Source organism: Podarcis gaigeae (assembly GCF_964106915.1).
Source record: "Podarcis gaigeae genome assembly, chromosome: 17".
NCBI classification, from domain to species: domain Eukaryota; kingdom Metazoa; phylum Chordata; class Lepidosauria; order Squamata; family Lacertidae; genus Podarcis; species Podarcis gaigeae.
The window spans coordinates 30552299-30579376 of record NC_139694.1 but is presented as its reverse complement, the minus strand read 5'-3'; the positions used below and the strand labels follow the sequence as shown (position 1 = coordinate 30579376).

The window sequence follows — 27078 nt, the reverse complement described above, 5'->3', positions numbered from 1 at the left end:
TCACCTAAATAATTGAGAACTGTAGAAGAGTTCTATAGTGTTAAATTCCAAAGGAGGAGATGTATGAGATCCATACAGAACTGCTTTACACCAAGTCAGATTTGGGGCCAGTCTACACTAAAGAGTTATTCCTGCTGCTTGAGATCCTTCATTTGTAATTGTCAGTGATAGGACCTAGGACCAGGGACTTCTGTTATGCAACAATGTGTACCTGTGATCTATGGCCCCTACATGGGAATCTAAAAATCACGCTGCTCTGCTTGCAAGTGAATAATTCTTGATTGTTTCCCCTGCATTTCTCTTACACCAAATAGTGATGCAGCAATCTGCATCTGGGGGAGCACATGGTTTTAGCCATCTGCTGGTGATGATGAACAGGACGATTGCTGCTGCAGACAGCATCCTGCCCAAACCACATCCTCCTCACCACCTGTGCAGCAAGAACGTGTGACCTTCGGCTGCTCCTGCTCGGCCAGCCTCAGTGGGTGAACCTCATCAAAGGGCCCAACATGCTTATAGTGACTAATAAACACCACAATTTGACAACACAAATCTCTGTGCTTAGGAGGGCTGAGAGGAAAGGAAGTGACTAGGGAGGTGGGGCAGCCCCCCCACATTTTTTTCTGTCCCCCTAACTTTCCCCACAAACAAATCAACAAGAAAATATTTGTTTAAAGATCCTTTAGTCATGCATACATTTTCAGAGGCTGAGCAAGCCGTTATTTGCCTGCAGCCTCTTCCAAGAAGCAGGAGAGGGAGGGAGAAAGCAAAAGCTGCCGGGAGGCCGCTAAGTCTCACCAATGGCAACTTGAGCTCAGGGCTCAGGTTAACCCTTTCATGCATGCCAGTCAGTAATTTCATATTACAATAGAAGTATCCAAGAATGGGAATCTTGCCCCACTCTTAGCAACACAGTGCACCTACACACTCTCTTTCCCACCCTATTTCTCCCTACTGAGACTTCCTCAATGCACAGTGGTAATGATGGCGGTAAGCCTTGAGCAGCGCTGACCCTACTACTTGGCAAAGTGAGGGAGCTGCCTCAGGTGGCAAATGCTGAAGGGTTGCAGGAAATGTTGGCGGACAGAGCTGTGTGTATCAGATGCTCTGCCTTACAAAAGCTTGCATGCAGCCTTCTGGTGTGATGGAGGATGCTGCTGAATCACCAGTGTTGAAGGAGGATTCAGCAGTTTCTGGTACGCGAAACTGGGAGGGGTCTCATCTTGTCCTTTGCTTCAGGCAGCAAAATGTTTTGGGCCAGCTCTGGCCTTGGGTAATGGCCCTTGGTATGAAAAACGGTCCCCGTTTGCAAGTGTTGTAAACAGGCTAAACTGAGTGGTGGGAACAGACTGAGATGTACCATGACTGCAACAGGAGGATTCTGAAGCAGGTGATGAAAGGAAAGTGGGGATTGAACTATGTGTGGATTGAACTACCAAACACAAAATACATCTAGCATTCAAGTGGCTCATGCACAGAAATGTATGGATGTCGCTTTAAAGAACACAAAGGAAATGTGGAGGAAATAAGACCCCTGCTTTTGTAAAGAGCTATGCACCAAATTTTATACATAGTCATGCTAATGTATATTTCGTACCTCTGCCTGTTGCAGAGAGCACATTGCCCACCCCATCCTTTTGATTGCAAGTTGTTTTAACTGATTTTAATGTATTTTTTTCTAAATACTTTTGGACTGGCTGACTTGCTTGTTTTTATTCTGCTGGTGGTTTTGCCATGGCATTGTTTGAATTTGGGACATTATATATTTTCTCCTTCTTTTACTTGGCAATTGCAGGATTTGCTTTGGAGCCAAAACAGTGGGTCTATAGCTTTGAAAAAGAAAAAGGGGGAAAGTATAGATTTAGACCAGAGTACACAAAGTGATAATTAGCCCACAAAGCAGAGGTTGCTACTACAGTTTCAGCTTTACATTTAGCAAGCGGAGAAAGTTCAACAGTGAGGTTTTCACTTTAGGGGAAAAGGAAGTGGCTAAAGATTTTTTTTTATTTAAACCAACTGAAGCTGTCGGCGCGTAATTCAAATTGTGATTTCTGAGCAAGTAGGTGAGTGGAAAATAAACAGTTATTTATATCTTACAAGCCGATCACACCACTTCCTGTTGATTAAACAGACAATCTGCCCCTCCAAGTGCTTTGGCTGAAATGTATTTCTGTTCTGTGATTGATTTTTGGCCAGGTTACTGCTGACTGAATCTTCAGTGAGAATGGATGGGTCAAGGGATTTTTAAAGGCAATGCCCATCAAATGCAAGCTTTCCTAATGCAGCCCTGGTTCACACATGCATGTATATCACTTGATTTCTCTACACTTGATTAGCAACCATGTGTTTGTGTGAACAGGCTTAATTGTCAAGCCCTGCATCTGAAGAAACATAAAGAAGTTATACATGAGGTATTCATACATGTAAGTTGTCCCTTGATGTTGCAGTTATCACATCTAAATATATGTGAATCAGTGGCAAGGTCAATCAATGGGCTCAAGATCATTTTGCTTGCCATTTTTTGCATCTTCTCCAGTTCTCCAGTATCATTTTTGAGATGTGTATTAGGGATGAGGGGACGCAGGTGGCGCTGTGGGTTAAAGCCTCAGCGCCTAGGACTTGCCGATCGAAAGGTCGGCGGTTCGAATCCCTGCGGCGGGGTGCGCTCCCACTGCTCGGTCCCAGCGCCTGCCAACCTAGCAGTTCGAAAGCACCTCCGGGTGCAAGTAGATAAATAGGGACCGCTTACCAGCGGGAAGGTAAACGGCGTTTCCGTGTGCGGCTCTGGCTCGCCAGAGCAGCGATGTCACGCTGGCCACGTGACCCGGAAGTGTCTCCGGACAGCGCTGGCCCCTGGCCTCTTGAGTGAGATGGGCGCACAACCCCAGAGTCTGTCAAGACTGGCCCGTATGGGCAGGGGTACCTTTACCTTTTATTAGGGATGAGATCCTTGAGGAACATCATCGTAAAAGCTTCAGTATCTAGGACCAAACAGCCGTGGTGAAGGGGTTAGGAGAGCCGGTGTGCTTTGTTAGCAAGTATGACGTACAAACTAATCTGATGTCACATCGTGTGTGCTTTTGAAAAAACAAATAAATTGATGCAAAGGTCCTTATAGTTAAAGCTATGGTTTTCCCAGTAGTGATGTATGGAAGTAAGAGCTGGACCATAAAGAAGGCTGATTGCCGAAAAATTGATGCTTTTGAATTATGGTGCTGGAGGAGACTCTTGAGAGTCCCATGGACTGCAAGAAGATCAAACCTCTCTATTCTGAAGGAAATCAGCCCTGAGTGCTCACTGGAAGGACAGATCCTGAAGCTGAGGCTCCAGTACTTTGGCCACCTCATGAGAAGAGAAGACTCCCTGGAAAAGACCCTGATGTTGGGAAAGATGGAGGGCACAAGGAGAAGGGGACGACAGAGGACAAGATGGTTGGACCGTGTTCTCGAAGCTACCAGCATGAGTTTGACCAAACTGCGGGAGGCAGTGGAAGACAGAAGTGCCTGGCGTGCTCTGGTCCCTGGGGTCACGAAGAATCGGACACGACTAAATGACTAAACAACAACACCTCTTCTTCCCAAACTCAACTCATCAGTGGGGAGGGTACCTGGTGGTCAGGACAACTGTAGGATGAGGCAGCATCTGGGATGGTGGCAGGGGTAAGGGAGGGGGCTCAGATGGCACACTTCTGAACTGGAGATAGAAAGCAAGGCCATGATCCATGGAGACTATGCATACTGAGCAGAGGCTTGAGTAGTGCCCTGAGAATATACAAAACACAGTCAGGATAAGCACATTTCCCAGGCCTGCTGGAGATGATATTGGCCTGGCGTTGTGCACAAATGCAAACAGATTATGTGCACAGTCTCCACAAAGCCTGGCGAATGTGCACAACAGCCAGTTATTCTGCACATTAACTGTGCATTACTGTATAATCTTCACAACAAAAACATATGGTCTTGAGTGCTCAAAGAACTTCATACACATGAAATAAGTGCCCTCATAACAGTCCTATCATATAGGTAAGTGTAATGAAATGTCACATTGCAGAAGCGATAGCGGCTTGCTCAAAGTTGCCTGGCAGATTCCTGCAGAGGGACTTCTTGGTTGTCGGCTCAGCCTCCTAGCTACTGTGGCACCCTAACTCACATGCCTGCCATGGATGCTTTTGTTTAGATTCCGGCATTGCAGGGGGTTGGACTAGATGATCCTTGGGATCCCTTCCAACTCTAGTGTTCTATGATTCTATGTGACATCTAGCAACTCTGAGCCAACAGCCTCTTCTGGAACTGTAAAAGGTAAAGGTAAAGGTACCCCTGCCCGTATGGGCCAGTCTTGACAGACTCTGGGGTTGTGCGCCCATCTCACTCAAGAGGCCAGGGGCCAGCGCTGTCCGGAGACACTTCCGGGTCACGTGGCCAGCGTGACATCGCTGCTCTGGCGAGCCAGAGCCGCACACGGAAACGCCGTTTACCTTCCCGCTGGTAAGCGATCCCTATTTATCTACTTGCACCCGGAGGTGCTTTCGAACTGCTAGGTTGGAAGGCGCTGGGACCGAGCAGTGGGAGCGCACCCCGCTGCAGGGATTCGAACCGCCAATCTTTCGATCGGCAAGTCCTAGGCGCTGAGGCTTTAACCCACAGCGCCACCTGCGTCCCTTCTGGAACTGTGGAGAAACACACACACACAAAAAATGTTGTTGTTGTTTAGTCGTTTAGTTGTGTCTGAGAATGGAGAATGGTGGTACGTTGTTTCCTTTGCATGGTCTCCAGAAAACCAAAGGCCAGTTCCAAGGGGTGATACCAATTTGTGGATCACTTAATAAGAACATAGAATCATAGAATTGTAGACTTGGAAGGGACCCCAGGGGTCATCCAGTCCAACCCCCTACAACGCAGGAATCGCAACTAAAGCATCTATTACATGCTTTACAGATGTACAGTGGTACCTCAGGTTAAGTACTTAATTCGTTCCAGAGGTCCGTTCTTAACCTGAAACTGTTCTTAACCTGAAGCACCACTTAAGCTAATGGGGCCTCCCGCTGCTGCTGCGCTGCCGGAGCACGATTTCTGTTCTCATCCTGAAGCAAAGTTCTTAACCCGAAGCAATATTTCTGGGTTAGTGGAATCTGTAACCTGCAGCGTATGTCACCTGAAGCGTATGTAACCTGGGGTACCACTGTATAATGTTATTGGTTGCAGTGTATGTGTGGGAATGCAGGTTTTCACAATGTATTTTTTTTTGGGGGGGGGTCTCCAAGGAAATTTAAAGTACCAAAAAGGAAAAGAAAACCAGCTGAGCCATGGGACAACTGAAAGCAAAACCTAGGCACACAAACTTTATTTTTTTGCTGGAACCAGTAACTATTTTTCTTACCTACCTACTTTTTAATGTGATAATTGACAGATATATTTCTAAGGAGGGAGGAGGCTGAAGAAACTGGAGCCAATCAGAACCAAGCATTTTTTTTTAGAATGGGGGCCCACAACTCCAGCGAACTGTGTAACTCCACCCCAGACAAAATGACTCCTAAGGGGAGTCGAGGGGGTTGGGAACACCCACCCAACGACACTTCTCATTTCTGTACCTCAGTCATAAGGCTATTCAGATGCACGGCGTAGCAACTTGGTGACTCAAAGCAACTTCCCACATCAGCCCCAGCGCAGTCATGGACAGGTAAATGGGCAGCTTTTGCCCCAGTGCATAATTGCTACATCACTGAATTCACTGAGTATGAACTTGCTCTGTGTTTTATTCTCTTTTCCCCATCTGACTCAGCTCTCCAGATGACTTCTTCCCATATCTCTCAGTAACCAATATTCTGATGCTGCTGACTCTTTCTATCTCTCTCTTGCTCACACACGTTTTATCATTATTGTTTTCTACCCATGTCCCCAGTAATTTTTCGGTTCTTTCTCTCTCTCTTTTTGCACATGGTTTGCGAAGACAATTCCCCCCCTTTAATTCAGTTTGTTCCATACACTCTTGAAAATAAGGGATATCATTATTATTTCTTCTTCTGGACTTTCATGTCTGTAGTATATAATAACAGAATCAAAAGAAACAGTCACTGCCCCAAGAAGCTTACAATCAACAATGATGGGTGCAACAGAGGGGAGGGCAATGAGTTTAACAGAGAACAATTATATACAGTTTCACATACTTAGGCTTTGGTTACAATGCCTTTTTGGGCAATTAAAATAATTAGACAAGTGGGGTGAGGTTTCTGTGTAACTCAAAAGCTTATGTTTTCATGCATCAAAAAGTGTTGCTCCAATAAAGATTTCCAATACTTTGCATGTACGGGTGCTAACAGAACAGCTGTCTAGGCTATAGATGAATGGACCTAATTGCAAATTTTCTGAATCTGCATTCATTCACATTAGCAAAGAGAAAGCATCATAATTAACAAATGCATCTTTTATTTTGGGATTAGCAAGAAAGCAGCTTTCTATAGATGAATGTGTCTAATTGCAGTTTCCAGATGTGAATGACTCATATCTATTTGTCTATTTATCATAATATCTTTGTCTCAGTTTTTGTCTCACAATGAAGCTCCTTTTCAGCTGATAAAAATTAAAAACATAATACAGTATATCATTTAAAAAGAAAAATGATTTTTTTTAAACGAATTCAAAACTAAGACCTGATAGGTCTTAAATTATAGGTCTTCCAGTCCCTCTTGTGAGTGTGCAGTTGTCCTTAGATGCACAATTCAGAATTTCAGAATATGTAATATTTCTGTTATTCATGAAACACTCCTCCTTCGTCACGGAGGATCATAACGTGTATCAAGTTGTATTGTAGCATAACTTATATTAACTTGTACTGAGTACCTCCCCCTCCTCTGTTTCATTTCTTTAAATCAGATGCAAGTGTGTTAGCTACTTTAGGAGTATGTCCGCAGCAACCACAAAAAGTCTCTCATTTTGTGCCATCTGCTGCTGAAAATAGTGTGAGATACTATTTGAATTTTCACCTCACTCTGCGATCTGCCTCTAGTTTCTCAGCTCCCTCTCCCTCTTACCTCGGTATTACCCCAGCAAAGGGTTGAACATTTCCCTGGGTTAATCTGGGCAAATGGGAAAGCTAAAAGGTAAAGGTAAAGGTACCCCTGCCCGTACGGGCCAGTCTTGCCAGACTCTGGGGTTGTGCGCCCATCTCACTCAAGAGGCCAGGGGCCAGCGCTGTCCGGAGACACTTCCGGGTCACGTGGCCAGCGTGACATCGCTGCATCTGGCGAGCCAGAGCCGCACACGGAAACGCCGTTTACCTTCCCGCTGGTAAGCGGTCCCTATTTATCTACTTGCACCCGGAGGTGCTTTCGAACTGCTAGGTTGGCAGGCGCTGGGACCGAGCAGCGGGAGCGCACCCCGCCGCAGGGATTCGAACCGCCGACCTTTCGATCGGCAAGTCCTAGGCGCTGAGGCTTTAACCCACAGCGCCACCTGCGTCCCTCGAAATGGGGGAAAGCTTAATGGGAAAGCTAATAACTCATTAAAGAATTAGAAGACTTTATCAGATTCATCTGGAAAAAAATGTCTCATGACACGCCTTTCCCTACCCCTCTTTGGAGTAGTTTGTGAACTCCCATTTCCAGAAGAGTGGAAACTTTGGGGCACATGACAGCCAAATATAAGCCCTTTCAAGTCCCCATGTATTACAGTAAGTGACTAATACGTATGTGCTTAAGTCTCGCCCCTTGGATTCAGACGGGTGTGAAAGTGCTTATTAACCTTGGCTGCCACATTTCCCTGGTTTCTGCTCTAGAAATCAGAGCTTGCAATCTACTTCCATTGAGCCAGTGGGTTGCTGTGGCAAGAACATTGCTTGGGAATTAAAGCCCACGTTCAAATCTTTTCTTGGCAATGAGACTCAAGGGACCACTTGGGCAGTTTATTATTTCTTCATCCTAACCTACCGTATTTTTCGCTCCATAAGACGCACCTGACCATAAGACGCACCTAGATTTTAGAGGGGGAATGCAAGAAAAAAAAATTCTTTAAAGGGAGCGCTGTATGCATCCTGCTCAGCGCTCCCGTTCACGAGAGCCGTGTGGAGCAAGTGTGCAGTGCTTGCAGGCTTTTCCCCGGGGAGGGAGGGCGAAGGGCAGTCTGTCACTGACGGGTTGCCCTTCTCCCTCCTTGGGGAAAATCCCCTGAGAGCCGCACACATGCTCCATGCGGCTCTTTAAAGGGAGTGCGGCTCTTGGGGGCTTTTCCCCGAGGAGGGAGAAGGGACTGATGGGCTGCCCTTCTCCCTCCTCAGGGAAAAGCCCCCAAGAGATGCACACATGCTTCTTTAAAGGAAGCGCTGAGCAGAGCCTCACGCCTGCATTCGCTCCATAAGACGCACACACATTTCCCCTTACTTTTTAGGAGGGAAAAAGTGCATCTTATGGAGCGAAAAATACGGTACTTCACAGGGCTGCCATGATGCAAAATAGGCTGGTGCTGATAAGACAGGATTATAGTTGCAAGGAACTCTTGCCTCCCAAAGCCAGTCCCATTTTAACATGCAATCCGCTTTTGAACTGCTACACCAGGATTGGCTTTTCACATATAGCTATTTCTTGTTCTGGGACCAGATGTTTTTCAACGGGACACTAGGACTTGGAAGCAGTCCAAGTTCTTCTGCATACTACCAGACTGAGAGATCCAAATTGCTTTTAGGATGTGCACATACATAATGGGTCGACAAACGTAATGGGTGTGCACGTATTGAAAAAAGAAACTGCACTCAGCAATTTTTCTTATTCTTAAGTGGGCGTCTGCTTTTCCTCTCTGCTGTGCACAATGCGTTTGCCACATGTCCAGCTATCAGCTTTCCACCTCTCCCCCCACCCCCATGCTACAGGGGGACTCTCAGCCACTTTTATTTGTAAAGTACTTCACACACATTTATTCAATTAAAAGTACATTTGCCAGTACTTTAAAATGTTGGAAATCTGCCTAGGGAAAGGGAATGAAGGTTGGTTCATTTGATCATACAAACTGCAGCTTATCTGCGCTTTGCACAGCCAATCTCTGTGGCAAATACACAGAAATTCCATCTTGAAGAGAAAATTGTATGGTTTTTTTTGGGGGGGGAAGGTGTGTGCTTTGACAGTGGGGCCCACTATTCAAATGTTGCACATTATTATGCACCCTTAGAGTGTTTACAAATAAGAATCACTCAGAAGAGGAGTCCTTCAAAGGAATCCATCCCCCTGCGTTTCTGCATGGGCAAATGTTCTGCACATGCCTTCTGGTGCAAAGAAACAAGCCCAGAACAGTGACTCATACAGAAACACAACAGGAAGCCCCTTCTTAGGGTAGATATTTTCTTCTTTGCATCAGAAGTGATTAGATGATTCAATCACACTTGATGTAGCAAGCTTGATGTGCCTGAATCTTATGAAGGTTGTTTGGAAGAAGGCAAGGCCAGAATTAAATTACATAGAGGTCTCCTCTATGGGAAGCTGCTTTGGTTCCACAAGGATGTTTCATCAGTGAATGAGTTTCTCATGGCACACTAGTTGTTATGCCAGAGCACTCTAGCCTGCTTTAGCCTGGAGCAGAGGCTCGAGGGGGAAAGTGATGGCACCAATGGAAGTCTGGATGAGCCCTGGAAATGGACAGAGCTGAGATGGATAGCCTTCTGCAAATGAATGGTTCTAAGCTGTGTAAATGGATGGGGAGAAATGGGACAGGAGAAGCTGAAATGGACAAAGAGGAGGGAGGGAGGTATGCAATCCTGAAATATTTCAAAGTCTCTCCAACTTTTGATTTGAGCCCCATCCACTATGGGCCTGTGGCACCTGGCAGATTATTCCCAAGAAAATGTGGCCCATGACAGAAAATAAAGGTTACCCACTCCTGGCCTATAATCTACTGGAAATTACAACAGCAGCAAATAATGGATATAAATTAGCACAGGTGCTGTTTCCTATGGCCCAAACATGTCGCTCCATATATGCAGGACAGCATCTTCCCACTGTAGCCCTGGGAATATAAGGCCTGATTCAACTACCCAGTTCCATTGTGGACGGGGTGGTGCTGTGGTCTAAACCACTGAGCCTTACGGGCATGCCGATCGGAAGGTTGGTGGTTTGAATCCGCGCGACGGGGCGAGCTCCCGTTGTTCTGTCCCAACTTCTGCCAACTTAGCAGTTTGAAAACACACCAGTGCAAGTAGATAAATAGGTACCGCTGCGGCGGGAAGGTAAACGGCATTTCCGTGCACTCTGGCACCCGTTATGGTCTCCTGTTGCACCAGAAGCGGTTTAGTCATGCTGGCCACATGACCCAGAAAGCTGTCTGCGTTCAAGCACCGGCTCCCTCAGCCTGAAGCGAGATGAGTGCTGCACCCCACAGTCGCCTTTGACTGGATGTAACCATCTAGGGGTCCTTTAGCTTTTACCTTACCTTACCCAGTTCCAGTAGTGGAAGCCAACACTTCTGCTAGTGCAACAGGAATTCGCTCACAACTGCCCCCCCACCTCTGGAGTGTTGGGAAACCCCTCAGAACAATGCACAGGCCTGGGGACACAGGAAGAGGGAAAGTCTTCGGAACATTCTCCTTAGTATGACGTTGACTCTCACCCATAGAACTGAAACCATCTGAAAGCACCTATAATCTCCTGCTTCATGGGCTTATGAAGTTGCCAATATGGCCCAGGTTGCTTGCCATGCCACAGTAAAATCTAGTTTGCTTTGAAGGTGAGACAGGACCCAGCCTCTCTGTTGGCATCGGGTCATTATATTGTGCTTGTATGAGCGCTCAAACTTATAAAGCCTGTGTTTCAGTCCACCATCAGATCATCCATGCATGGAAACTAAAGTAGCTGGCTGAGCCCATACTGAGAGTGCAGAAAAAGGAGGTGATGGTGCGCTGGGATTATTTTTAACCCATTCGTTTCTGTTTTGCATTGCCTTTGGGGGAGTAAATGTTTCGCTTTGGTGAACAGAGTTCTTCACACTCCTGCTCTGTACTTTTCACACTTGCTCCCACCCTGCTTTAGAGACATTATACAGTATAAAAAGAAGCCTGTGGCAGACATCATGGTATTTTATGTATTCTTATTCTTAAGCTTAGTGGGGAATGGTGGTGATAATAGCCTTTCACCCTTAGTCTACCTGAGAAGCTTAACATGCAAAGAGGTTTCAGCATGGGTTTCACAAGCCGCTCTTGAGTTCCTATACTAATAATCTAGGATTTTTTACCACTTTGTAAAAAGTGCCTGTGCAACTTTTCCAAAGCACAAGAACCTGACCTTTGAAGAGTTTGCATGTAAACCACTGGTAACTTAACAAATGTGTGGTCTTTTTCCTATGCTGGGAGAACTTGGAAACCTTGGAAGGAACCTTTTAAAGGGTGCACATTAAAGTTTTACAGCCTATACAGTAGTACCTTGGGTTACATACGCTTCAGGTTACAGCTTCCGGGTCATGTGGCCAGCATGACTAAGCCGCTTCTGGCGAACCAGAGCAGCTCACGGAAACGCCGTTTACCTTCCCGCTGGAGCTGTACCTATTTATCTACTTGCACTTGGATGTGCTTTCGAACTGCTAGGTTGGCAGGAGCAGGGACTGAGCAACGGGAGCTCACCCCGTCACGGGGATTCAAACCACTGACCTTCTGATCGGCAAGTCCTAGGCTCTGTGGTTTAACCCACACTGCCACCCGCGTCCCTTACCACTGTATTACCACGCTTTACATTGCTACAAATTTTGTGACTTTAAATCTCTGCTGGGGTTCTCTCACCAGAGAGAACTTGCCCCAAACTTGAATCCTGGCATCCAGGAATTCTCATTTCTATATATTTTTCCTGAACCAATGGACTCAACTAAAGTTGCTCTCTGTTCAGATCACAGCTGTCCCCATTCATACTTGAATACATTCAAATTCAAAGTCTGTTTCCCTCCGCAGTGTCCTTCTGAAACAAAAGAAATTCCTCTACAACTTCAAGAACTTGCGCTGGGCCAAAGGCCGTCACGAAACATACCTTTGCTATGTGGTCAAACGGCGGAACAGTGCAACATCCTGCTCCCTGGACTTTGGATATCTGCGCAATAAGGTACAAAACACGAGTGAAACTCAGATCCATTAATACATCCTTCTGCACCAATGAGCAATGGAATGCTCAGCATCTTATCCATATTTTAGCAATCAATTTCACTCTCAGATTAGATCCTAGCGGTGCAATTGCCACTTCTGCACATTCCCACACTGGTTCAGTACTGCTGGATTTGGAGAGATCACATTGGATAGCCTGACAATATGATTGCTTCCTATGCCAAGGTTGCCCAGCCTTCAAGAGGAGTGATTGTGGGATTAGCGGTAACCCTGTTGTGGCATCTCAGTTCCAACATGACTAGAGTGACATAGGAACTGATGACGCGGAAACAGCAACGGCACCACTAATGGAATACAAGACCTATATCTAAGACCCTTAGAAATCCATACAGCATTCTATTTGAACCTCCACTACCCATTCTTCCATTTCCCCTCCAATCATCCCTATACCTTCTAAACATCTTAATCTGATGGCCAGATAATACAAATAGCAGAACCAAATGGCAAAACTTTACCTATGCACTTTGAGACAGATCTGGAGAGCGGCTTGATTGCATGCTCCCCACAACCACCCTCCCTTCACATTGTAATTTGGGTTCTTTAGAAATGCCTGCATGTAAAATAAAGACTTGAGGCTGGAGTACAAACAGGGTGGAGCTTGTGTACTGATCCCCACTGGCTCTCCATGTGTTCATTTTACACACATACAGAACGTCAGACAAGGCAGCCCTGTTTAGGGAAGTTTTAATGCTTGATATTTTATCGCTTTATGATGATGGATGATGATGTTGGGAGCCGCCCAGAGTGGCAGAAACCCAGCCAGATGGGTGGGGTATAAATAAATAAATAAAAAATAATAATAATTAAATAATAATAATAATACAGTTGTACCTTGGTTTTCGAACATCTGTTGATGAACATTTTGGTTTTCGAATGCTGTAAACCCAGAAGTAAATGCTTCGGTTTTCAAACACGCCTCGGAAGTCGAACATGCCACGTGGCTTCTGCATGCAATCAATCTGTGTTCAGATAATCTCAGGAGCTGTCTTGCAACCAATTTGTTTTTGTGACTGACTGTGCCTCGGTTTTTGAATGTTTCAGAACTCAAACGGTCATCCGGAACGCATTACGCTTGAAAACCGAGGTACCACTATATGCATAAAGCTCATCTAATCTTCTCTTTGATGTGCTTTTTACTTGTGTACTTTTGAGTTTATGGGCAGGGTTCTGGAAGGTATCATTCAAATACACAGGCAAAATGGTATCCTTGAGGGAAAACATTTGATTCTGCTAATTGTACAAACTAGTCCAAGCACTTACTTGTAGACTAACCAACTCAGTCCTGGAAACAGGGAACCTTCAGTAATGTCTTATGTTCTCTCACACCTTCACTTCTTGTCTCTCAGCACAAATGCTTTGTTTGACCATTCATTGTTTATCGGTATTATCTTGATCCTGCCCCACCCTCAATCCTTCTGCCTTGCTACTTCAGTCGGGTTGCCACGTTGAAGTTCTCTTCCTGCGTTACATCGCCACCTGGGACCTGGACCCAAGGCACTGCTATCGGATCACTTGGTTCACCTCATGGAGTCCGTGCTATGACTGCGCCCGGCATGTGGCCGACTTCTTGTATGCCTACCCTAACCTAAGCCTGCGCATCTTTGCTGCCCGCCTGTACTTCTGTGAGGAACGGAATGCCGAACCTGAGGGGCTGCGTCGTCTCCACCGGGCAGGAGCTCAGATTGCCATCATGACCTTCAAAGGTGAAACAGGGCAGAGGGATGGGTTTAGGTAAAGGTAAAGGTACCCCTGACCGTTAGGTTCAGTCGCGGATGACTCTGGGGTTGTGGCGCTCATCTTGCTTTACTGGCCGAGGGAGCTGGCGTACAGCTTCTGGGTCATGTGGCCAGCATGAATAAGCCGCTTCTGGCAAACCAGAGCAGCGCACGGAAACTTTGTTTACCTTCCCGCCAGAGAGGTATCTATTTATCTACTTGCACTTTGACGTGCTTTCAAACTGCTAGGTTGACAGGAGAGGGACCGAGCAACGGGAACTCACCCCGTTGCAGGTATTCAAACCGCCAACCTTCTGATCGGCAAGCCCTAGGCTCTGTGGTTTAGACCACAGTGCCACCCGCATCCCATTAGGGATGGGTTTAGGAGATGGCATAAGATCTGGAGGGAAGTTGAGCAATGGAAAATGAACACTACGTCTCTCTTTTGTCAGATTACTTTTACTGCTGGAACACCTTTGTAGAGAACCGCAAGAAGACCTTCAAAGCTTGGGAAGGGCTTCATGAAAATTCTGTGCGTCTAACCAGAAGGCTCCGCCGTATCCTTTTGGTGAGAAGTATTTCCCTCTGAACGAGGTTTTATACCCCTTTTCTGGTACCTCTTCCCCTCCTTCCTTGCTGCCCTTGTTTTGCTCACCTGTCATTCTCTGCTTCCTTTAACTTGATTTTTCAGGATCACTAGCCTCCATCTTTTTCTGCCCTTATCTTTGTTCATTCCTCATCAGCTTTACCTCTAACCTTTTGTTCTCCTTCTTCCTGTGCCTCCTGCAAACCTGACCATTCTCTTCTTTCTTTCACAGCCACTTTATGAGGTTGATGACTTGCGAGATGCTTTCCGAATCCTTGGACTCTGAAATGCTAAGGTAGTGGGCAATGGGGAGGGGAAATGGCATTTCAGCAACACTCCAGGAAGAATAGTCTTGAAATATTCAACTCCATGTCCCAGTTTTCCCTTCTCCGCTGTCGTGAACACCTGCATCCTGAGAAAATGTCGGAATAAATGAGGAAGACATTCTGAGGCTACCTTCACTTGCACACTGGGGCTGTGCTCTGTTCTTTGTTGGGAGAAGCCAGAGATAGGCTTTCCAAGCCACAAGACCCTATTGATCGTTGCTTTTACTGGGGACAGCTAGACAAATGAACATCTTACAGAGATGGCACTTAGAGCTCGAGAGGCTTTAGCCAAACCACTTAGCAACTTCATCAATTTGGAGTTCAAAACCTTAGACCCAGCTTAAAATGTTCAGCATCTGCAGAAAGCACTAACGTTATTTGGAACAAAAGATAAAATATGAACCATAATGCCTCATACTCAGCAGCACACAGAACCTGTTAAGCATCTTGCCACACATGTTTTCAGCAGACACACACACTGGCACAGAATGGACTTGGAAACTATGATGCGGTCATTATACCCCACAAGCACTGTGTTGATATGCGATCAATTCATTATGAGGATAAATGATATGTTTATTTTTATTTAGTATTTAACAATATTTGATCAACTGCCTGCTATGGTATTACTATTTAATAATTGATTTTGCTTATCTGTAGTTTAAATAAGAGCAATTCTTCTTTCTTCCAAAGAGTTCTTCAGTATCTCATTACTGCAGATCCAGAGAAGGAAGTCCAGAATCTTGGCAACTGTGACATTTATTTGCTAAGCATTAATTCCTTTCAATGTAGCAGAGTAGCATGCTTATTCATGGATGTAAATAAAGACATTTTTATGTACACAGACCAGCCTTTTTTGCTATGGTAATTGTGTAAGAGAACAGGACAAGAGTTAAAATATTGGAACAAAATCTAGAGCTTAGGAGAGAGCAATCTTTAGCTCCTGGAAAGGGTGTTTCAGGAGCTGTTGGATTCTCTGTATCTCCCTCTCCATGCAGGTCCACCACCAGAGATGCTTCAGTGTGGCAGTGAAGCTATTTTGAGGACAGAAACATGCTCTGTGGTGGTGGTGGCCAAAAAGGGTGTTCCAAAAAGAGGTGGGGGAGAGGTTATTGATCAAGTGACAGCTGGTGACTTAGGGACCTGCTGGTGGCTGCTTTGGGCCAAAGAAGTCCTGCTTCTTCACCATCCTCTTCCCTTGAAGCAGTAGTCACCGAAGCACTGAAGTTGTATAAATGCTTTTTAAAAAAATTGTCAACAGCATGAATGAGAGGTAACTTAATCTGTTATACTATAAGCACCTACCTGTAAGCACCTACTTCTGAATAGACCCGTATGTAGGACTGCACTGTGAGATAGATGAAAACACACATATCAAAAGCAAACCACGAGAATAAAGTTTACGCCTCTCTGTCTCAACTTGAAATAGAGTCTCTCATTTCTATATATTGCAAAAAAGAATAAAAGTCACTTATGGAACCTTAAAGACTATTAATTTGCAGAATCTTAGATTAACATATAACTCCCGCATGCCTTTCCATAAGGATGAAGAAAGACCTTATAATACTGCAATCCTACAAAAGCCTCATTGAATCCAGTAGGGCGACAGCAGGCAGGAAAAATGTATTTAGTCATTGATTTTGTAGAATATATATTTGACACCCCCCCCCCTTGAAACAGATCCTATTGATCCATTGGCAAGTATCCAATTTCTTCCCTCCCACACATTCGTTGGGGTCAATACATCTGAATCCTAACCCATCTCTTCCCCTGTACTATTATTTGCCAAGTTTTTATATGCAACAACAAATGCCTCATAATATCCTTTTACAACTGCCTGCAAATGGTGATTAAAAAAAAAAGCAAATGTTGATATATGCCATCCTGCCCACAAGGCTACAGAAATATAAAATTGGTGGCTATATAAATTCTATTAATATTAAATTTAAAGCAATACAGCAGCAGCACTGAGCAGCTAAAAATGAACAGAAATGGGTACATAACAAGCAGAAATTTAGCATAACGTGAACCCTCCCACAACAAGAGTAAGACTACAATCCTATACACATTACCTGAGAGTAAGCCTCCTTGAACATAGGACTTCGCTGAGTAAGCATGCATTGGACTGGGCTATTGGGAAGTTTGACCTGATCAATTTTTCCTGAAGGCACAAGAGCTGTGATTCTGGGGGAGGGGGAGAAAAGAGGGAGGCAAAGGCGAAGCCAAATGAGTTAAGACTTCATTACTAGGAACTCTGCAGCATAAGCCAGAATTCATTCATTCCTGCCAAAAGTGGAGAGGGGACTCAAACCATAATCCTCCTGCATTTGATTTGACCTAAACAGAGGGCCAACCAAAACACAAAATAGGAAAGTATTTATTAGAGAAAGTGACTCGCACTATATCTCACCCATCAACTACAAAAAGATAAGTAGAAAATTAAGATCTAAACACCTGCGTAAATAACAATGTTTTTTACCTGGTGCCTAAAGCCAGATAGTGATTGCACCAGGCATGCCTACCCTGGGGATAGCATTCCATAAATGGGGAGCCAACACTGAAAAGGTCTCTTTCCGTGCCACTATCCTCTACACCTCCCCTGGAGGCAGTGTGTGGAGCAGGACCTCAGGTGAAAAATGCAGAGGCCCCATTTGTTGTGTTTGGTTTGATGCTGCATTTAAAAAAAAAAATGCCTCATTTTCTACAGATTATATTTATGTGCACCACCTAGAAATGCAAAGAATTAAGCAGCACAGAAATGCTGTAAATAGAAAGAAACAGTAAATAGGTGTGTGACTATGGACATAGCAAGCTCCTACAAAGTTTACAACAAACTATGGCAAGTTCTTAAGGAAATAGGAGTGCCTGATCACCTCATCTATCTCCTGAGAAATCTCTATGTGGGACAAGAAGCTAGTTAGAACTGGATATGGAACAACTGATTGGTTCAAAATTGGGAAAAGAGTACGGCAAGGCTGTATAGTGTCTTCCTGCTTATTTAACTTATATGCAGAATTCATCATGCGAAAGGCAGGGCTGGATGAATCCCAAGCCGGAATTAAGATTGCCAGAAGAAATATCAACAACCTCAGATATGCAGATGACACAACCTTGATGGCAGAAAGTGAGGAGGAATTAAAGAACCTTTTAATGAAGGTGAAAGAGGAGAGCGCAAAATATGGTCTGAAGATCAACATCAAAAAAAAAAAAAAAAAAAAAAAATATCATGGCCACTGGGCCCATCACCTCCTGGCAAATAGAAGGGGAAGAAATGGAGGCAGTGAGAGATTTTACTTTCTTGGGCTCCATGATCACTGCAGATGGTGACAGCAGTCACGAAATTAAAAGACGCCTGCTTCTTGGGAGAAAAGCAATGACCAACCTAGACAGCATCTTAAAAAGCAGAGACATCACCTTGCCAACAAAGTTCCGTATAGCTATGGTTTTCCCAGTAGTGATGTATGGAAGTGAGAGCTGGACCATAAAGAAGGCTGATTGTGAAGAATTTATGCTTTTGAATGATGGTGTTGGAGGAGACTCTTGAGAGTCCCATGGACTGCAAGAAGATCAAACACATCCATTCTGAAGGAAATCAGCCCTGAGTGCTCACTGGAAGGACAGATCCTGAAGCTGACACTCCAATATTTTGGCCACCTCATGAGAAGAGAAGACTCCCTGGAAAAGACCCAAGAGTCTCCTCCAGCACCATCAGTTCTTCGGCGATCAGCCTTCTTCATGGTCCAGCTCTCACTTCCATATATCACTACTGGGAAAACCATAGCTTTAACTATACGGACCTTTGCATCAATTTATTTGTGTTTTCAAAAGGACACACAATGTGACATCAGATTGTGTGTGTGGAAAAAACCCTGATGTTGGGAAAGATGGAGGGCACAAGGAAAAGGGAACGACAGAGGACGAGATGGTTGGATAGTGTTCTCGAAGCTACCAGCATGAGTTTGACCAAACTGCGGGAGGCAGTGGAAGACAGGAGTGCCTGGCGTGCTCTGGTCCATGGGGTCACGAAGAGACGGACACGACTAAACAACAAACAAATGAAGTTTACACACACACCGGTCCAGGTAAGGCTGCGCCAGTCTTATTATTATTATTTATTTAAATCACGGACTATTTCGAGCACCGCGCAACAGGCCAAAAGGTTCAACTTTCCCCCTCGAGCTTCACCGGCTGAATTCCTGCCTGCGTGCGCTTGGCGTCAACCCTGCAAGGGAATCGCGACCGACGCATCGGCCTCGAGTCCGCGGTGCTCCGCTAGATGCGACGGGATCTACCGCTCGCCGGGCCGAGCTAAGACGAGCCGCAGCTGCCCAGGTGGCAAAGTACTGTTACTACCAGAGGGCCGGCTCGGCCCCCTAAAGCAGGCGAGGGCGGGGCTCGCTAGGCCCCTCTAGGCCCTATTTCCCGTCCCCATGGCAACCGCAAAACCTGCGCGAGGCGGAGTCGGAGGCAGGGCGGTCACGTGGCCCGGAAAAGCGCCTCTCCGGCGCCCCCTCTGGCAGGAAGTGGCGAGGCTGAGGGGGAGAGAGAGAGAGAGAGAGGAGGGGGAGCCGAGCAGCCAAAGAAATTAAATTCCTCGGAGGCGGCGGCGTCTTCGCGTCTGGGAGGGCGCAGAGCGGCGCTAGTCCTCAGGGAGGCCGGCCCGCCCGCGGAGGGGGGCGCGGTTCCTCAGCCCGCCGGGCCCCTCCCCCCCGCTCCCCGCTGGGCCCCGGCTCCGCCCCTGCTCCGCGTCCCCGCCTCCCGTCAAGGCAGGGGGCCCACTTGGCCCTCCGCCGGCCCCTCATGAGGCGCAGCCGCCCTCGGGGCACGTACCGGGCCTAGGCGGAACCGAAGGTAAGCGAGCGCCGGCGGCCCCCGGCTGTTCCTGCTGCGGCGGCCAGCGCCGCCCGCCCCGCTCCACGCCCCCTTCGCCAGCAGCCGCTGCCCGTTATTAGCTCGTTATCGGGCCTCCCCGGAGCCGCCTTTCCGAGGCCGCTTCGCCCCGCTCCCCCCAAATCGCATCCCGTGCTCTTCCTTCCAAAACACCCCACAGGGCTGATTCACACGTTACGGCGACCTGTAGACCTGGGTTGTGCTGTCTGGGCTGTGCATGTTTTGCAGGCAAGCTACAGGTGACCCCGGTACCTGTGTCGGCAAACACGTGTTTGCCCTGGTCCTGCTCTAGGCTATGGAGCGTCTTCAGGGTTTTTTAGTCTTTTGCAAAAGAAAAAAGAGGCTTTTATCTCTAGAGTGCTTTCGTCTTGCTCTGGGGTCTCCCATCATTACTTTGTCTTTCACATGGTTTGCTGCTTCTGCTGTTTGGTTTATTATTACTTATTTATCGTTGCTTTTTAAATTTGTATAGCTCCCTTACCCGTAGATATCAGGATTGTTTGGAGCATAAAAAATACAATATAAAAAACAATGCTTCCACCGTGCTCCCTCTGCATGCAAGAGGCTTTGATAACAATACTTAATATTTTGGGTTTCCTTCATGCCCCACCCCCACCTTTTGTAGTAGGAGGACAATACTGTAATATGGACCTGCCATGCATTTTGTGAGATTATGTGTGTTAAACAGTTTGAGCACTTGAGAAATGCATTAAATAATGGGTTTCTAAACACCAAGTGTTTGGAAAGTTATTCAGAGTAAGGGCTGCAGTCCCTTCTGGGCATTTTTAAAATAAGACATGAACAAAACAATCTCAGCATGTCCTTTGTACACAGATATATACAGTAAAATGCATCAGCGTTATCTTAATAGTCTCTCCATAGGTCTCTATCTGCTGATGGCAGTCTCGTTTAGTAGACTGATAATGCATAATGAAGCAATGCCAGTCTGTATTGAAGTTCTCTTGTCTGATTATTTCCTATTTGTAAGTTTTTTGGCCAAGACTATTTGCTGTACATTTGTATACCATTTGGCTACAGTCTTCTAGGACCCGCATGCCATTGGTGGGTAGGGGCAGCGGCAAAAGTGGGTGGAGTAGTTAATGTATTTTTTCTACCCTTCTACACTAGGCTTGTTTCTACACACATTTGTGTATCTCTTTATCCTCAATTCAGGGGAATGAGACATAATCAGAGTTCAAAAACATCCAAGGAGGGTGTGTGCCTGGAGGAGAGTCCTGGGAGCCAGATAGGGATGCATTGACGGCTGCACTTGACCCCCAGGCTTTACTATATGCTTTTATATGGTAACTGTTTACAGTGGGTAAATGTAACTTAGAAATATTTGATGCTTATGCACAAACATGGAGTGGATTTGCACCAGGAGCTGCTGCTATTTGGGAAGAGTTGCACAGGACTGATTAATCCATTAATCTGGGCGCTATGATCACATCAGCTTTAAAGCAGCCCTTGCACAGCATATTTCACATGTGGAAAGGTCTTCAGTAACATTAACAACAGCTGTGAAAAGTGGACAACTAGTATTTATTATTATATGTTAAGGCTGGAACAACAGTGCCTTGTGGAAACCACTTAGTACATGCCTGGTTGAGGCAAGATACGAAACAGGGCTGATACTCCTTACACCAAATCTTATGTGAGTAAATTACATTGTTTGTTTCAACTGCTGGCCAAGAGGGAGCTGGTTATCATGGCAGCTTATATGGCCTTTTCCCACTCACATTTTCATTCCCATTTGGCTTGTAATCCTTTGAGTGGGGGGTCAGGTGAACCATGAGAGCTGGCCGCAAAGTTTGTAAGAAGTCTCCAAAGCAATCTGCTCACATGATTTAACTCAAGCCCAGGGATAAGCAGGGCTTTTACCTAGATTCAAGTGGAATATGTTTAATCCAGGACATCTGGGAATCAATCAATTAACAGTCCCTTCTGTAGAAGGGACAGAAGTAAACAATGAGCAACCTAAAACATCAGAAGCTTATGCTTGTGGTTATTTGTGACTAAATGCTGCTTTTTTCTATGCAGATGAAGGAATGTATATAGACAACATATAATAGTGTGCAAACTAAATGAGAAATGAGTTTTTTTGTGGCAATACATAGTGGGAAGCACTCTTCATTGAAATATGTATAATTAGGATAAAACAGATGATGTGTGGTTTCTTTGCTTGCAACAGTATAGCTGCTTTTTAAACAAAAATATTTGGAAGTTTTCTCTGGTGATGGAAAATGGTTGGGCAGAGCAGTCTTGATGTTTGAAGATTAGAAGAATTCTAGAAGGGCAGTCATTATTGTTTCTCTCTGGTGAGAAGTCAGTGATAGAAATACTTCCTATGTCAGATGGGATTGGCATGTGAGAGGACCAGCCGTGGCCATCTTAGTGTCTTCAGTTTGAGAGTTGATTTTCACATTTGAAACTTAGATCAGATTTTCATTTTACTCCAAAGTATGCTCCTTTTTTATATATTACTAGTGGGAAATGCCTGGCACTGCCCAGGAATTTGAATAAATCTCAAAATATTTTTAAGTGGATAGTGCATTTTTTTTAAGTTTTAGGACTGTGCATGTTGTTGTTGTTTAGTCATTTAGTCGTGTCCAACTCTTTGTGACCCCATGGACCAGAGCACGCCAGGCACCCCTGTCTTCCACTGCCTCCCGCAGTTTGGTCAAACTCATGCTGGTAGCTTCGAGAACACTATCCAACCATCTCGTCCTCTGTCATCCCCTTCTCCATGGGGACAAAGACAACAGGACTGTGCATACACACACACTAACCTAGGGGTCTGCATGACCCTGAATCAATTTCTCTCTGTGAACTAAAGTTTAATTAGGGTTAATTTGACCTACCATATTCAGTTTGTCCACCTCAGGCCCTTTCATGCCAGGTTAGGCACAGGTTATAACCATCGTGACAGATTTGACAAAGACCTGCCAAATAGTTTCAAAATTGCTGTAGTTTGGACCCTTCATGCCCTAAAATGTGCGATCACACAAAAATAATGCTTTGGCCCACAATGTTGATTCAGAATGGTGGCCAGCAGTCCAGCGTTGATGAAAACTAATACCCTCACCTTGGGAAACCTTGTGCCGAGTTTGACAGCAATATAACAAGAAGCATCCAAACCCACAAAGAACAGAAGGAAAAACAAGCCACTTTCCCCAAGATATGCTAGATCAAGGTAGAATTTAGCGCACAGATCTTTTGTGTCCCTGTAGCAAGATCTACTATCTAGTGTGCCCTTTTATATTTCCTTTCACTCTGAAAAATTCACCCTGTCCTAAGTTGTAAAAAATGCAGGCTTAGCAAATATCTTTCCAAAAATAAATAATGTAAGTAAATATGTTATAGTGCCTTTCAATCAATTGATTCAAGGCACAGGTGTGGCTAAAGTGTCTTAGTTTTCCTGCTGTATACCAGTATAAGACAAAATGTGTTGATTTTAACAGTATGAAAACTGGCATTGATAATCTACCTTGTGTATTGCAATACTCTGGCCAACTTTCAGAAATGGGCACTGAAAAGTGACTGTGTTACAGTAATTAATTATTTTTGCATTGAGGTAAGAGGGTTACACACTCAATGATGTTAGTGGCCTTCCAAACATATCTTCAGCCAAAATTTTGGGAATGTTGTTTTTGCTGCTTTGGTGAAAATGTATTTATTCCTAAGAATGATGTTTGGAAGTTCCTATTTTCAATCAATGGGACATTTACTTGATGCCAATTTTGCAGAGCTGCATTTGTTGAGCTTTCTTCCCGAGAGATAAAATATAGGTGGCAGCAGCAGCAAAAATCCATCCTGTAAGCCTCATAGGGTATGCCTGCTGCTGGTATGTGTTTATGTGTAGGGAATGTAATATACAGTACCAGAAAATCATCTGTCTTTACCTTCCTGTAAAATGTATTACCGTAAATTTCGCTCCATAACACGCAGAATTTTCCTCCTAGAAAGTAAGGGGAAATGTCTGTGCGTGTTATGGAGCGAATGCCTACAGATGGCGGGGGAATCTGCTGCAGTTGTGAGCAGTCCGTGGCTTGCTTTGAAACAGCAAAGCAGGTGTAAGCGGCTCCTGTCAGCGAGCCGAGCTGGGGAGGAGGGAGAGAAGCAGAGCGGGGTTGGCTGCTTTAAAAAAACCCCGTCCTCTATGTTCCTCTCTCCTCCCCACTGATCTGCTAAGTAGCAGCGAAGCTTTTCAGCCAGCCTAGCCGGGAGGAGGGAGAGAAGCAGAGCGGGGTTGGCTGCTTTAAAACAACCCCGTACTCTCTGTCCCTGCCTGCAGTTTTTTGCTGTCCGATTTTGGATTAGCCACTGTAGGGGCTGTGTGTGTGTGTGCTTGAGCTATCGTTTTCCTCCTCCTGCTTCCCCTTCGCTCTCCCTGCGCCCCTGCGCTCTCCCTCCGACTTTAGAATTGACACTCTGTGTGTGTGTGTGTGTGTGTGAGAGAGAGAGAGGGCTCCTTCTCCTCCTCCTGCTTCCCGTTCACTCTCCCTGCGCTGTCCCTCCGACTTTAGAATTGACACTCTGTGTGTCTCTCTGTGTGTGAGGGCTCCTTCTCCTTTTCTTGCTTCCCGTTCACTCCCCCAGCGCCCTGCGACTTTAGGGCCAGTTCCCTCTCTGCGTGTGTGTGTGTTTTGACCTCACTGCGCTTGTTGGGGGAGAGTGTTGGTCGCAATTTTTCTTGATTTGTCTCAGAGTGGTTACTATCATGGTTTCCTTGCCGGGGAGGAGGGAGAGACGCAGAGCCTGCTTGTTCTAAAGGAGCAAAGCCGGAGAGGAGCCTCTCCTGCATTATCAGCAGCATCCTTCTCCACACCCCCCACGTGTGTTCCTTGTCCCTTGAGTTCTTTTCCTTCCCTCCCCACTTAAAACGTGGTTACAAAGCACGGATCCACATGGATCCTCAGGATTTTTGCACTAGGTCACCCCAAATTCACCATCAGATCACATAGCATATCCATGGCTACAGCCTGCACCAAAAAACACACGCACCCACTGTTTCATGGGGCCGCAATGGTGCAAAAACGTGGTTACAAAGCATGGATCCACATGGATCCTCAGGATTTTTGCATTGGGCTACCCCAAACTCACCGTCAGATCACATGTCTGTGGCCACAGCATGAACCACAAAAATCATATATCCACTGTTTCGTTTAGAATATTTTTTTCTTGTTTTCCTCCTCTAAAAACTATGTGCGTGTTATGGTCAGGTGCGTGTTATAGAGCGAAAAATACGGTAAATGTTTTCCATATGCTTAACTCTCTGACTGTACTATCTGTATTATGACTTCAGTTGTAATCTTCCTTCCATGATCTATTCTGCATTTAGAGATTTCTCTAATGGGTTCCCTTGATCTCAGTTTGTGACAGTAGCTAATGTTCCAGGATTGTCATAAGATATCCTATACAATCATGGGAAAAAGGAAGTACATACTCCTTGAATTCTGTGGTTTTACATATGAGGTCTTAAAATTTGGTAAATACAACCTCAGATGAACAGCAGCACATGACATACTACACAGTGTCATGATTTATTTAGCAGAAATAAAGCCAAAGTGGAAAAGCTATGTGTGAAAAACTAAGTACACCTCATGAACCACCTTCAGCAGCAATAAGTCATCATTTTCTGTATGACTTCATCAGTTGAAATTTACTTTATTACGGTCACAGACCAGCATAAGCAGAGCATCTAAATAAATAGTATAACAGTAAGAGTCTAAGCTAATAATTATTAAATAATTGGGAGCAAGAACCAAACATAGCTTAAACCTTATACATAGAATACTTAATTAAGCATAAATAAAGGATGAAAAAAAAACTGATGAGAAAATTTTAAAAAGACCAGTTAAAACAACTATGTAGGGTGGGGCTTCAAAAGAGTGGATCTAACAATATGGGCCTTCAGTTTAGGACTGAGTTGTATCATAGACCATCCTTCGACGAATATCTATCATGGCAACGCAAAATCTGGTGACTGAATATGTAATTTCTGGGCTTTTGTCCTGTAGTAACAGGGAGATCTAGTGTTGTTTTGAATGCCCAGGGAACTTATATAAGATGGGTTGGACACACCTGGTTCGAATGTCTGTGTAATACTGGAAATGAAGAAGGGCATGCTCTGTTGTTTCATGCTGCCCAGACAACGTCAAGAGATCTAGAGCAGGGGTCAGCAAACTTACCAGGCCTCGGGCCAGTGTCTCCAGCGCCGATCGTGCGGCGGGCCAGAGGGCGGGGGAGCACGTGCCCATATGCGTGTGCACATGCTATTTCTGGCACACTTCTGGGTCGGAGGAGCACCGGAAATAGCTTGTGCACATGTGCACGGACCTCCTCTGACCCAGATGTGCACCGGATATAGTGCATGTGCACAAGCTATTTCTGGTGCTCTTCCGACCTGGAAGTGGGCAGCCGTGCAGCGCCGGTAAGAGCTGGGGGGGGGGGGGCGTGGGCCGGATAAACAAGTCCCTTATCCGGCCCATGGTTCTTAGCTTGTGGACCTCTGATCTAGAGTCTGGTAGACCAACTGAAACGGGAAAGCCCTAGGGGCAGATTTAATACCCGTAGAGGCTATAAAAATAATTTAGACTTCATCAGTCTCTTACATCCTTGTGGAAGAATTTTGGTCCACTCTTTTTTTACAAGTTTGCTTCAGTCCATTGAGGTTTGCTAGCATTTGTTTATGCACAGCTCTCTTAAGATCCCTCCATCAGAGGATGTAAAACAAGTACCATATTTTTTGCACCATAACACCCACTTTTTTCCTCCTAGAAAGTAAGGGGAAATGTCGGTGCGTGTTATGGAGCGAATGCCTATGGGTGGCGGGGGGGGGGGGGGGATCTGCTGCAGTCGTGAGCAGAGGATCCATGGTTCCCCTTCCTTCCCTCCTCCGTGGCTCGCTTTGAAACAGCAAAGCGTGAGAAGAGCCATGTAAGCGGCTCCTCTCCTCTCCCGCTTTGCTCCTTTGAAGCAAGCAGGCTCTCTGTCCCTCTCTCCTCCCCACTCACTAAATAGCAGCAAAGTTTTTCAGCTCACTAAGCCGGGGCTGAGCAGGGAGGAGGGAGAAAAGCAGAGCCTGCTTGCTTTAAAGGAGAAAAGTGGGAGAGGAGAGGAGCCTTCTCCCCTTATACTCCTCTTCTTCATTATTAGCAGCATCCTTCTCCACATACCCCACGCGTGCTCCTTGTCCCTTGAGTGCTTTTCCTTCCCTCCCCACTTAAAACGTGGTTACAAAGCACGGATCCACATGGATCCTCAGGATTTTTGCACTGGGTCACCCCAAATTCACCATCAGATCACATAGCATGTCCATGGCTACATCTTGCACCAAAAAAAAATCACGCACCCACTGTTGCCTGGGGCCGCAGTGGTCCAAAAACGTGGTTACAAAGCATGGATCCTCAGGATTTTTGCATTGGGCTACTCCAAACTCATT

General features: G+C 45.5%; 2 protein-coding genes and 2 long non-coding RNA genes across 20 annotated transcripts in view; 2 read left to right on the top strand and 2 right to left on the bottom strand.

The window, feature by feature from the left end:
* Window positions 1–962: 962 nt before the first annotated feature.
* Window positions 963–19182, bottom strand: LOC310835255. 3 transcript variants are annotated; one of them, XR_014559458.1, is made up of 5 exons: window positions 18819–19182; window positions 16817–16928; window positions 14582–15494; window positions 11987–12046; window positions 963–1829 (listed from the first exon to the last, which is right to left on the bottom strand). It is a non-coding gene; the product is annotated as an uncharacterized lncRNA (long non-coding RNA). The 3 variants fall into 3 exon arrangements; XR_014559459.1 differs by having other exon boundaries at window positions 14589–15494; XR_014559460.1 differs by lacking the exon at window positions 963–1829 and adding an exon at window positions 2934–2981.
* On the top strand, window positions 5241–14704 carry AICDA (activation induced cytidine deaminase; the record flags this gene model as incomplete). Its single annotated transcript, XM_083720060.1, has 5 exons — window positions 5241–5676; window positions 11911–12058; window positions 13550–13820; window positions 14285–14400; window positions 14651–14704. Exons 1-5 carry the CDS (start codon window positions 5669–5671, stop codon window positions 14702–14704), a joined length of 597 nt encoding a protein of 198 aa, XP_083576186.1. The 5' UTR covers window positions 5241–5668.
* Window positions 6402–11376, bottom strand: LOC310835408. The gene is made up of 2 exons (XR_014559647.1): window positions 10012–11376; window positions 6402–6566 (listed from the first exon to the last, which is right to left on the bottom strand). It is a non-coding gene; the product is annotated as an uncharacterized lncRNA (long non-coding RNA).
* PHC1 (polyhomeotic homolog 1) overlaps window positions 18715–27078 on the top strand; it is a 30998-nt gene continuing 22634 nt past the window's right edge. For 4 of the 15 annotated variants that reach the window (XM_083718562.1, XM_083718565.1, XM_083718567.1 and 1 more), the window contains exon 1: window positions 18807–18826. Coding sequence is in view for 1 of the 15 variants with exons in the window: in XM_083718560.1 (XP_083574686.1) it covers window positions 18800–18826 (27 nt within the window). In the remaining 14 variants the exon portion in view is untranslated. Of the gene's footprint in view, window positions 18827–19244; window positions 19596–27078 lie in introns of those variants that run through there. The other 11 variants (XM_083718564.1, XM_083718570.1, XM_083718568.1 and 8 more) reach the window with 6 other exon arrangements.